Raw genomic sequence first — 12,551 nt, 5'->3', positions numbered from 1 at the left:
AGGCTGAGGAGGGAGGATCAATTGAGCCTGGGAGGTTGAAGCTGGAGTAAGCCAGGAATGTGCTACTGCACTCCAGCCTGTGTGACTGAATTCAAGCTGTCTCAAAAAATTAAAAATAGTCAGGGCCGGGTGCGGTGGCTCAAGCCTGTAATCCCAGCACTTTGGGAGGCCGAGGCGGGTGGATCACGAGGTCAAGAGATCAAGACCATCCTGGTCAACATGGTGAAACCCCGTCTCTACTAAAAATACAAAAATTAGCTGGGCATGGTGGCGCGTGCCTGTAATCCCAGCTACTCAGGAGGCTGAGGCAGGAGAACTGCCTGAACCCAGGAGGCGGAGGTTACAGTGAGCGGAGATCGCGCCATTGCACTCTAGCCTGGGTAACAGGAGCGAAACTCCGTCTCAAAAAAAAAAAAAAAAGAATTAAAAATAGTCATCATTTTGAAAACTCCAATGAAACAATTCACTCAGGCAAAGGTCATCAATGGATGCTAAAATGATTAGGTGAAAAAAGGCTGGCCAGGGGCAGTGGCTTATGCCTATAATCCCAGTACTTTGGAAGGCCAAGGCGGGCAGGTCACTTGAGCCCAGGAGTTTGAGACCAGCCTGAGCAACATGGCAAGACCCCATCTCTACAAAAAATTTAAAAATTAGCTGGGGTGGTGGCTCATATCTGCAGTCCCAGCTACATGGAAGGCTGAGGTAGAAGGATCCCTGGAGCCCAGGAGGTGGAGGCTGTAGTGAGCCAAGACCGCACCACTGCACTCAAACCTGGGCAACACAGCAAGACCCTGTCTCAAAAACAAACAAGAAACAGCATATTAGGTCAAATACTTTTATAATTTTTATTTAATTACAGTTAAAAAAAGGGTTGAAGAGTTTGTGTTTCACGAAAAACCCACATTTTAAACTGTTTTTCCTCTACTTTCTCATTCTCTTCCCCCAGCCCCACCCTCCATACACTTTTTTTTTTTTTTGAGAAGGAGTTTCGCTCGTTACCAAGGCTGGAGTGCAATGGCGCGATCTCAGCTCACCGCAACCTCTGCCTCCTGGGATCAGGCAATTCTCCTGCCTCAGCCTCCTGAGTAGCTGGGATTACAGGCACGCGCCACCATGCCCAGCTAATTTTTGTATTTTTAGTAGAGACGGGGTTTCACCAGGTTGACCAGGATGGTCTTGATCTCTTGACCTCATGATCCATGTGCCTCAGCCTCCCAAAGTGCTGGGATTACAGGCGTGAGCCACCGGGCCCGGCCCACCTTTTTTTTTTGAGACAGTCTCACTCTGTCAACCAGGCTGGAGAGCAGTGGCGCAATCTCGGCCCACTGCAACCTCTGCCTCCTGGGTTCAAGTGATTCTCCTGCCTCAGCCTCTGAAAAGTAGCTGGGACTACAGGTGTCCACCACCACACCTGCCTAATGTTTGTATTTTTAGTAGAGACGGGTTTTCTCCATGTTGGCCAGGCTGGTCTTAAACTCCTGACCTCAGATGATCTGCCCTCCTCAGCCTCCCAAAGTGCTGGGATTACAGGCATGAGCCACCACGCATGGCAACACACCTCTTTTAAAGACAAGGTTACTCTGTCACCCAGCCTAGAGTACAGTGGTGCAATCATAGCTCACTTCAGTCTTAACCCGTCAGACTCAAGCAATCCTCCCACCTCAGCCTCCCGAGTGTTGGAACCACAGGCAGGTGCCTCACACCTGCTAATTTTTGTAGTGTTTGAAGACATGAGGTCTTGACATGTTGCCCAGGCTGGTCTCGAACTCCTGGGCTCAAGCAATCCACCAGCCTCGGCCTTCCAAAGTGCTGGGATATAGGTGTGAGTCATGGCACCTGAGCGAATGTTAAGTGATATTAGGGAATTAAATTTACTTTTCTCAGGTATAACAATATTGTGAATATGCAGATGAACATCCTTATTTTTTGGAGATGCATGCTCAAGTTGGAAGGGATAAAATGTTGTAATCTCTGTAATATACTTTGAAGTGATCCTGCCAAATACAAGTACACGCACATGCTAATATAATTGTTTGCCAATTTTCTTTTTCTTTCTTCTTCTTTTTAGAGGCAGAGTCTTGGTCTGTCACACAGGCTTGAGAGCAGTGAGTGGCACAATCATGCCTCACTGCAGCCCCAACCTTCTGGGCTCAAGCAATCCTCCCACCTCAGCCTCCCAAGTAACTGGGACTATAGGTGCATGCCACCATGCGCAGCTAATTGCTTAATTTTGTAGAGAAGTGGCCTCTGCCCAGGCTGGTCTCAAACTACTGCCCTCAAGCAATCCTTCCACCTTGGGTTGGGATTACAGACATTAGCCACCACACCCAACCAAAACTTTGAAAAGTTTTTGTTGTTTTATGACAGTTCCTCAGCCTCTTTTAGAGGAAATCAATGCAGTGGTGGAGCACAGTCATTCCCTGTCTGACACTAGGAGATGGGACTTGCTAACCATTTCGAGGTGGTACCAGCTTATGCTACAAGGCTCTTTGAAAAGGGCTACCCCTGCCAGTTTATTATCTGCTATCAGCAAATAACTGGGGATTATCAGCTGACATCTTTATCTTCACTACATTCTTTAGAATTTAAGACACACTATGGCACGGTGGCTCAAGCCTGTAATCCCAGCACTTTGGGAGGCCAAGGCGGGTGGATCATGAGGTCAAGAGATCGAGACCATCTGGTCAACATGGTGAAACCCCGTATCTTTAAAAAAAATACAAAAAATTAGCTGGGCATGGTGGCGCGCACCTGTAATCCCAGCTACTTAGGAGGCTGAGGCAGGAGAATTGCCTGAACCCAGGAGCCAAGATCATGCCATTGCACTCCAGCCTGGGTAACAAGAGCAAAACTCTGTCTCAAAAAAAAAAGAAGAATTTAAGACACATGAGAACCAGCCTGGAATGTGACCCACTTCCACCTGAGGTTCACCTGACTGGGGGCAATAAAGTTAACATTTTAAGAGTCAGCAGGTACTTTCACCCTTAGGATAATTTGTTTCTTTATATAGTCTTTGGAAAATAACAGAATAATTAAAAAAAAAAAAAAAAAAAAGCCAGGCACGGTGGCTCAGGAGGCAGAGAGGCTGCAGTGAGCCAAAATCATGCCAGTGCACTCCAGCCTGGGTAACACAGCGAGACTCTGTCTTTAAGAAAAAATTGGGAAAGAATACTAATGAAAAAGAAAGTACTACAACAAACAAACAGATGGGCCTGAGATGCCGAAAACCAGGCACTCCTGTATGCCACTGGGCAGAGCTCATGATGGCTCTGTGGCTGTTCTGGCTGCATGTAACAAACAAAGCAGGCTGGGCACAGTGGCTCACACCTGTAATTCCAGCATTTTGTGAGGCCAAGGTGGGCAGATCACAAGGTCAGGAGTTCGAGACCAGCATGACCAACATGGTGAAACTCTGTCTCTACTAAAAATACAAACAAATTAGCCAAACATGGTAGCACACATCTATAATCCTAGCTACTCAGGAGGCAGAGGCAGGAGAATCATTTGAACCTGGGAGGTGGATGTTGCAGTGAGCCGAGATCATGCCACTGCACTCCAGCCTGGGTAACAGAGTGAGACTCTGTCTCAAAAAACAAAGAAAGCAGATCTGGAGTTGAAGCATTCCATTCCATCCTTCATATTTCAAATCTTCCTTTTCATATCACCTCTGATTTCTTTGCTCTGGCTTTCTGTAGTGTGGCCAAAGAGTGGGGGGTAGATGAGGTCAGAAAGATGACAGAGCTAGCTAGACGGGGAGAACTTGCTGGGTGGTCCTTGTAAAATGGAGGCTTTTACTCAGTGAAATGGGAGATATTGCAGGATCTTCAGAAGAGAAACATGACCTGACTCCTGATTTGGAAGGAACCTTCTGGCTGCTGTGTGTAGAGAGGCTGTAACAGGGCAGAAGTGCACCAGGTGGGCCAGTTGCAGGTGAGAGGCAATGGTGGCTCCCACCAGGATGTAGTAGTAGAGGTGTGAGACACAGATCCTCATGTCATTTCTAAGGTAGAGACAGCAGGATTTGTTGACAAATTACATGTAGCATGTAAGAATAGGAAAGGAGTCACATAGATTCCAAAGGTCAGGCCGAAACAACGGGCAGATGGCGGTGTCACCTGGAGGACCAGCACACTGGCCAGTGGGTAAGGATTCCAAGGATTCCTGTTGGGAGACAGGATGAGGCCAGGCCGAAACAACGGGCAGATGGCGGTGTCACCTGGAGGACCAGCACAGTGGCCAGTGGGTAAGGATTCCAAGGATTCCTGTTGGGAGACAGGATGAGGCCAGGCCGAAACAACGGGCAGATGGCGGTGTCACCTGGAGGACCAGCACAGTGGCCAGTGGGTAAGGATTCCAAGGATTCCTGTTGGGAGACAGGATGAGGCCAGGCCTTAGGAGGCTCACTGCCTGCAGTAGCTGAAGTAGCAGGCCAGTCTAGAGTAGTAACTGCAAGCCGGGGATGTCAGCTTGAAGGGTCGGGAAGGAGGACTGTTTATTACTCAAGTTGCTCCACTCCTGGTATGAAAATGAAGCCTGAAGAAATGAGGGGGGGGACTGTCCCTGGTGGAGCTGGCTGAGTTGCCCGTTCTGCTCCACCCGACACTGCTGTGTGTGCTGGGCCTGGCTCGTGGCGAACAGAGATGGCCGAGCAGTCTGACGAGGCCGTGAAGTACTACACTATCGAGGAGATTCATAAGCACAACCACAGCAAGAGCACCTGGCTGATCCTGCACAAGGTGTACGATTTGACCACATTTCTGGAAGAGCATCCTGGTGGGGAAGAAGTCTAAAGGGAACAGGCTGGAGGTGATGCTACTGAGGACTTTGAGGATGTCAGGCACTCTACAGATGCCAGGGAATGATCCAAAACATCTATCATTGGAGAGCTCCATCCAGATGACAGACCAAAGTTAAACAAGCCTTCGGAAACTCTTATCACTACTGTTGATTCTATTTCTAGTTGGTGGACCAACTGGGTGATCCCTGGCATCTCAGCAGTGTACATGGCGGAAGACTGAAAACCTTCCCAGAAGCCAGTGCACGAAAAGCCTGCTTTGGACACAGTTACTATGTAACTTACTTATTATAAGTATGATCTTTTAAAAATATATCTGGCTTTTAAAGTATGAAAAAAAAAAAAAAAAAAAAGAAATGAGGAAAGGCAGCTGGGCACGACGGCTCATGCCTGTAATCCCAGCAGTTCGGGAGGCCGAGGTGGGTGGATTGTCTGAGCTCAGGAATTCGAGACCAGTCTGGGCAATATGGTGAAGCCCCATCTCTTAAAAAAATAAATGAGGAAAATAGGGGGGCACAATGGCTCACACCTGTAATCCCAGCACTTTGGGGGGCCAAGGCAGGCAATCACCTGAGGTCAGGAGTTCAAGGCCAGCCTGACCAACATGGAAAAACCCCATCTCTACTAAAAATACATTAGCCAGGCATGGTGCCTCATGCCTGTTATCCCAGCTACTTGGGAGGCAGAGGTTACAGGGAGCCTCCATTGCACTCCAGCCTGGGTGACAGAGTGAGACTATCTCAAAAGCACTTTGGGAGGTAGAAATTGGCAGATCACCTGAGGTCAAGAGTACAAGAGCAGCCTGGTCAACATGGTGAAATCCTGTCTCTACTAAAAACACAAAAGCTAGCTAGGCACGGTGGCAGGCGCCTATAATCCCAACTACTCAGGAGGCTGAAGCAGAATTGCTTGAACTCAGGAGGTGGAGATTGCAGTGAGCCAAGATCACATCACTGCGCTCCAGCTTGAATGACAGTGAAACTCTGCCTCGGGGGAAAAAAAAAATCTCTAATGCAGCCAGGTGCAGTGGCTTACTGGGAGGCCAAGGTGGGTGGATCTCCTGAGGTCAGGAGTTCAAGACCAGCCAGGCCAACATGGTGACATCTTCTCTCTAGTAAAAATACAAAAATTACCTGGGTGAGGTGACAGGCACCCTAATACCAGCTACTCGGGAGGCTGAGGCAGAATCACTTGAACGCAAGAAGTAGAGGTTACAACAAGGTGAAACCCCGTCTCTACTAAAAATACAAAAAAATTAGCTGGGCATGGTGGTGCGTGCCTGTAGTCCCAGCTACTCTGGAGGCTGAGGCAGGAGAATTGCTTGAACCCAGAAGGTGGAGGCTGCGGTGAGCCGAGATCGTGCCATTGCACTCCAGTCTGGGTAACAACAGCAAAACTCCATCTCAAAAAAAAACTCAATTGTCAAAAATGTCAACTTTAGTGTATTATATATAATACTATGTCATCCAACCTAGAATCGCTAACATTAGGGTTAAGGTGGGGTACAGTCTAACTCTTGGCCTTAATTCTGATAGGGCTTTACCTTTTACTTTCCTTAATCTTTTTGTATCATATCATTTTCACTGAGACCAAACCATGTCTTATTTACTTAAAATATTTTATTAGAATTATTTTGATAAAACCAGATACTTGTGTAAGACAAATATAGGAAGTAGAAGCTATCTACTTGAAGTGACCCTAAGTTTCAAGCATTCTTCCCCCAGTAAGTTGACAGTTGATCACACAGGGCAATGCAGGAAAATTTTAAGTTGTTAGGATATGCCCAGCACCAGGCAGAAGATATTCTTTTTGTCAGCAAATTCCTGAAAATTCATAAAGAGATTATTACAAGCATATAGGACGCACCAATAAAAGAGACATGCTACATGTCCCTGGTAGCAACACTGATGCAGCTGGAGTCCAGGATCCTCAGTGAATCAATGCCGAACAGAAAACCGGATAACTATGTTCTCACGTCTAAGTGGGAGCTGAATGTTGGGTGTACACGGACATACAACAGACGCTGGGAGAGAGAATGGGGCAAAGGTTTAATAACCGTTGGGTACTATGCGTACTACCTGGGTGATGGGAACAATCCTACCCCAAACCTCAGCATCATACAATACAGTCATGTAACAAAACTGAACATGTACCCCCTGAATCTATACTAGAAGTCAAGGCTGGGCATGGTAGCTCATGCCTGTCAATTCCAACACTTTGGGAAGCCAAAGCAGGAGAATCACTTGAGCCAGGAGTTTGAGACAAGCCTGAGCAACATACTGGGACCCCATATCTACAAGTTACTATTTTTTTGAGATGGAGTACTGCTCTGTCACCCAGGCTGGAGTACAATGGCATCCTATCAGCTCAATGCAACCTCCACCTCCCAGGTGCAAGCGAGTCTCCTGCCTCAGCCTCCCAAGTAGCTGAGATTACAGGTGCCCGCCACCACTCCCAGCTATTTTGTATTTTTAGTAGAGACAGGGTTTTACCATGTTGGTAAGGCTGGTCTCTAATACCTGCCCTCAGGTGATCCACCAGACTCGGCCTCCCAAAGAGCAGGAATTACAGGCATGAGCCACCTAGCCCGTCCTCAAATAAAAAATAAATTTAAATTTAGCTGGGATAGTGAGATGCATGCCTGTGGCCATCAGCTACTCCAAGGATTAAGTGAGATGAAAGCTTGCACTTAGGGGGTTCAGGGTGCAGTGAGCTGTGACTGCACCACTGCACTCCAGCCTACGTAACAGAGCAAGACCTCATCTCAAAAAATAGAATAAAATTGGCCAGATGCTATGGCTCACACCTGTAATCCCAGCACTTTGGGAGGCCAAGGTGGGCAGATCACCTGAGATAAGGATTTCAAGATCAGCCTGGCCAACATGGTGAAACTCTCTACTAAAAATACAAAAATTAGCTGGGTGTGGTGGTGCGTGCCTGTAATCTGTTACTTGGGCAGCTGAAGCAGGAGAATCACTTGAACTTGGGAGGCAGAGGTTGCAATGAGCCAAGATTGCACCGCTGCACTCCAGCCTGGATCTCAAACAAACAAAAAAAACCATGGGACGGGCACAGTGGCTCACTGAGGCAGGAGTTCAAGACCAACCTATATACAAAGTGAGACCCTGTACTCATGAATGGCTTAAGCACCATCTCCTTAGTGCTGTACTCCTAACAGTTCCTTGGAGATCAGGTTGCTTAAAAATATGTGGCACCTCCCTGCCACTGCTGCCTCTCTGGCCATGCTACAGCCCTACTTCCATCTGCATCTTAAGCAATATAAAGTTTCCTGAGGCCTCCCTAGAGGGCAGGCAGATGCCAGCACTATGTTTCATGTATTACATCCTGCAGAACCACAGCCAATTAAACATCAGAAGTAACTGACCATAAAAACATGAAGCACAGGGCTGGGTGCGGTGGCTCATGCCTGTAATCCCAGCACTTTGAGAGGCCAAGGTCAGGAGCCCAAGACCAGCCTGGCCAACATGGTGAAACTCCGGTCTCTACTCAAGATACAAAAAATTAGCCAGGTGTGGTGGTGGGCACCTGTAATCCGAGCTACTCAGGAGGCTGAGGCAGGAGAATCGCCTGAACCTGAGAGGCAGAGGTTGCAGTGAGTCAAGATCGCGCCACTGCACTCCAGTCTGGACAGAGTGAAACTCTGTCTTAAAAAAAAAAAAAAAAACATGAAGCACAGGAGATTCCAGGCAGGATGGAGAGTATATCAGGTGGTTTCAAAGATCCTCAGAGAAAAGCTCAAGAGACTCTCGTTTAACCAGATCATTACCACTCCAACTGAGAGCCAAAACGAAGGACACTCACCATAGCAACGAAGAGATCGGGCATGGCTCTCCACCTCTTCCAGCCTGAAGGTCAGTCGCAGGAGTCACTACATAGGCGTGACAGCCATACAGCACATCTCCCCCAGGGGGAAGGCTCCAAACCTTATGCCTTCACTCAGGTTAGTATGGAATCTCTGTGAAGGGGCACTGTCCCTGGCTGGGGCTTCCAGAGCTCACATTCTAACAAGGTGAAAACAAGACAATTTGAAAATAAGCAGAATTTTGGCCCTCCCATTGGCCCCCTCTTGGAGACCCAAGTATCCAGTCCCCTAAATGAGTCAGAACTTAGTTTTGACAGCATGACCAGCATCAGAGACTCTAGTCTGTGAGATCATCATTCCCAATTAGGGAGATCTGGATTAAGGGAAGCCCCTCTGGAAAGAGATCTACTACATTCAAAAAAACACAACAGCCCCAATATACAAGGTTCTAACAAATGAGTCCAGGAATGCATGTTAGGAAGTAGAAAGTAATTTAAAACTGCAGAGAACAGCTCCACCGGGAGGCCCCACTGTACTCTCAGTTTACAGTAAAAATGAGTGGGGGAGTCAGGGTATCCAGCCTTCAACAAAAATACAGGGATTTAATAAAAAGTAAAAACGCAGACTGGGAGCGGTGGCTCACACCTGTAATCCAGCACTTTGGGAGGCTGAGGCAGGTGGATCACCTGAGGTCAAGAGACCAGTCTGACCAACATGGTGAAACTCCATCTCTACTAAAAACACAAAAATTAGCAGAACATGGTAGCAGTCGCTTGTAATCCCAGCAACTCAGGAGGATGAGGCAGCAGAATCTCTTGAACCCAGGAGGTGGAAGTTGCAGTGAGCCAAAATCATGCCACTGCATTCCAGCCTGGGCAAGAGGGAGACTAAAAAATAAATAAATAAACAAATAGGCCAGGCGCAGTGGCTCACGCCTATAATCCCAGCACTTTGGGAGGCCGAGGCGGGTGGATCACGAGGGAAAGAGACCGAGACCATCCTGGTCAACATGGTGAAACCCTGTCCTAATTAAAAATACAAAAATTAGCTGGGCATGGTGGCGCGCGCCTGTAGTCCCAGCTACTTGGGAGGCTGAGGCAGAAGTGCTTAAAACCCAGGAGGTGGGCCAGGCGTGGTGGCTCACACCTATAATCCCAGCACTTTGGGAGGCCTAGGTGGGTGGATCACGAGGTCAAAGAGATCGAGACCATCCCGGTCAACAAGGTGAAACCCCATCTCTACTAAGCATGGTGGTGCGCACCTGTAGTACCAGCTACTCCGGAGGCTGAGGCAAGAGAATTGCTTGAACCCAGAAGGCGGAGGTTTTGCAGTGAGCCAAGATCGCGCCATTGCACTCCAGCGTGGGTAACAAGGGCAAAACTTCGTCTCAAAATAAATAAATAAATGTCGCAAAAGAAAGAGATGTAAACTAAAAGTAGTCTCTAGAAAGTCACCAGGGTCAGGTGCAGCGACTCACGCCTGTAATTCCAGCACTTTGGGAGGCCCGGGCAGGAGGCTGCTTGAGCCCGAGTCGAGAGCAGCATGGATAACATGGCAAAAGCCCGTTTCCATTAAAAAAAAATTTTTTTTAAGTAGGCGGGCATGGTAGCACCTGCCTGTAGTCCCAGGAGACCGAGGTGAATAAAGGACCAGTTGAGCCCGGGAGGCGGATGCTGCAGTGAGCAGCCTGACCAACATGGGGAAGCCCGATCTCTACTAAAAATACAAAAATTAGCCGGGCGTGGTGGCGGGCGCCTGTAATCCCAGCTACTCGGGAGGCTGAGGCAGGAGAATCGCTTCAACCCAGGAAGCGGAGGTTGCAGGCAACTATCATGCCATTGTGCTCCAGCCTGGGTGACAAGAGCAAGACTCCTGTCGCCAAAAAAAAAGAAAAAAATGGATATAGCTTAAGGTGGGAGAATCAGTTGAACCCGGGAACTGAAGGCCGCAGTGAACTGTGTCCCGTCCCCCCGCCCCCAGACGGAGTTTCCCTCGTTACCCAGGCTGGAGTACAATGGTGCGATCTCGGCTCACCACAACCTCCGCCTCCTGGGTTCAGGCAATTCTCCTGCCTCAGTCTCCTGAGTAGCTGGGATTACAGGCACAGGCCACCATGCCCAGCTATTTTTTGTATTTTCAGTAGAGACGGGGTTTCACCTTGTTGACCAGGATTGTCTCCATCTCCTGACCTCGTGATCCACCCACCTCGGCCTCCCAAAGTGCTGGGATTACAGGCGTGAGCCACCGCGCCCGGCAGTGAACTGTGTTCTCGCCATTGCACTCCAGCCAGGGTCACAGAATGTCTCTTAAAAGAAAAGGGGGGGGGGGCATAATGCCCAGGAACGAAAGTTTTCCCAAGAGGCACTCAAAAGGCTCTCGCAACTAATACTCACCTTTACTCAAAGATAACACAGCGATGGACGTCTTACAATTCCTAATGGGGAAATGAAACACAGGAACAAACGATTAACAAGAGATCTTGGCCATGAACTCGCTGAGCCCAGGTTGAGGAATCGTGGACCTAGGGGAAGTCAGAGCGCTGCGGTGATGGCGTCAGCGACACACTCAGAGTCACCTAGGGTCATCATCACTCCCGTCCTCTCCCCGGGCGACAGCCACACCCATCTCGCATGAGCCTGCTCACCGTTGTGATACTGCGATGAATCAGCAAAGGCTGTGGCGACGCTAGCCGAGTCCCCCTCGGTCGGTTCCAAGCATTAACACTAGAAATTCTAGTCTGCAACGTTAGTTCACCCAGTTTGACTGGGAACAGCGACATACCCGCACGCTGGCTGCTGCGCAAAGGCACCGCAGGCCGTAGGAATCCCCTGCTCCCCATCACTCAGCAGCTGGGCCTGCAGCAGGCGATATAAGGACAATAACCCCCGCCCCGACACACACCACAAACGCACAAACCCACCGAACGAAGAAGAGAACGACAATGGCGGGTGAGCGCTATTTATAACAGCGCCGGCTCGGGGGCCTGACTGTATGGCTGTTTTCTCATCTGCCTGGCTAGACGCGCGGCATTTTCCCATTGTTCGTCCACATAGAAATAAAACAAAGTGAAAGAAAGACCAGGAAAGTATGTTTCACAAGCTTCTGGACAAATACTCAGAGATGCTTTCTGAATTTTGAAAAACAAAAAACAGGAATCTGCCTGACCAGACGGAAGAAAGTCCCCGGCGCCAGCCGGCTCGCCCCACCCGAACGCTGCTACTCCGCCGCTTCCCAGCAGCCCAAGATCATCAGTTAATGACCCTGGGACTCCTCCCTAGCGCGCGCAGCTGCCACAGCTTAGGGTCCAGCTTTCCCAAGACTCCGCCCTCCTTCCCCACAGCGAAATCTGAATTCGCCTCCCAGCTGGAGCTCGCCGACTGTCAGTCACCTTAAACTTCAATTAAACAAAACAAAAACCAAAAGCACAAAAGCCAGGCCAGGTGTTGATAGGTCAGGTCTGTAATCCCAACACTTTGGGCAGGCCTAGGCCAGAAGGCCACTTGAGGCCAGGAGTACAAGACCACCCTGGGCAAATGGTGACACCCAACCCCGTCTCTGTTTATAATTTTAAAAATAAATAAATTAAATAGGCCGGGCGCGGTGGCTCATGCCTGTAATCCCAGCACTTTGGGAGGTCGAGGCGGATGGATCACGAGGTCAGGAGACCGAGACCAACCTATCAAGTGAAACTGCGTCTCTACTGAAAATTAAAAATAAAAAAAAAAAAAACTAACCAGGCCCAGTGGCAGGTGTCTGTAATCCCAGCAACTCAGGAGGCTGAGGCAAGAGAATCGCTTCAACCTGGAGGGCGGGGGTTGCTGTCAGCCGAGATAGCACCACTGCACTCCAGCCCAGCCGACAGTGCAAGACTCTGTCTCTAAATAAATAAATAAATAACAACATTTTTGAAACTCATAAATCATTTCAAATCCC

General features: G+C 48.8%; 1 protein-coding gene, 3 non-coding genes and 1 pseudogene across 7 annotated transcripts; 1 reads left to right on the top strand and 4 right to left on the bottom strand.

The window, feature by feature from the left end:
• Positions 1 to 4,629: 4,629 nt before the first annotated feature.
• On the top strand, positions 4,630 to 5,152 carry LOC118152829 (cytochrome b5 pseudogene; annotated as a pseudogene).
• A 1,247-nt stretch (positions 5,153 to 6,399) lies between these two features.
• Positions 6,400 to 11,868, bottom strand: SNHG32 (small nucleolar RNA host gene 32). Of its 4 annotated transcripts, none has more exons than XR_013534020.1 (4): positions 11,400 to 11,868; positions 11,012 to 11,052; positions 8,618 to 8,817; positions 6,400 to 6,618 (listed from the first exon to the last, which is right to left on the bottom strand). XR_013534020.1 is itself a non-coding variant. In XM_078368851.1 (3 exons), exons 1-3 carry the CDS (start codon positions 11,654 to 11,656, stop codon positions 6,608 to 6,610), a joined length of 309 nt encoding a protein of 102 aa, XP_078224977.1. In that variant the 5' UTR covers positions 11,657 to 11,868; the 3' UTR covers positions 6,400 to 6,607. The 4 variants fall into 4 exon arrangements, 1 of the variants encoding a protein (XP_078224977.1); XR_013534021.1 differs by lacking the exon at positions 11,400 to 11,868 and adding an exon at positions 11,263 to 11,370; XR_013534022.1 differs by lacking the exons at positions 8,618 to 8,817; positions 11,400 to 11,868 and adding an exon at positions 11,263 to 11,370.
• Positions 8,509 to 8,590, bottom strand: LOC128931963 (small nucleolar RNA ZL8). The gene has a single exon (XR_008481110.1). It is a non-coding gene; the product is annotated as a small nucleolar RNA ZL8 (small nucleolar RNA).
• Positions 8,913 to 8,979, bottom strand: LOC118153357 (small nucleolar RNA SNORD52). Its single transcript, XR_004742596.1, has one exon. It is a non-coding gene; the product is annotated as a small nucleolar RNA SNORD52 (small nucleolar RNA).
• LOC118153362 (small nucleolar RNA SNORD48) lies at positions 11,148 to 11,210 on the bottom strand. The gene has a single exon (XR_004742601.1). It is a non-coding gene; the product is annotated as a small nucleolar RNA SNORD48 (small nucleolar RNA).
• Positions 11,869 to 12,551: the final 683 nt, after the last annotated feature.

This window comes from Callithrix jacchus, chromosome 4, assembly GCF_049354715.1.
Source record: "Callithrix jacchus isolate 240 chromosome 4, calJac240_pri, whole genome shotgun sequence".
Lineage (NCBI taxonomy): Eukaryota > Metazoa > Chordata > Mammalia > Primates > Cebidae > Callithrix > Callithrix jacchus.
This window is presented reverse-complemented; position numbering and strand designations above follow the sequence as displayed.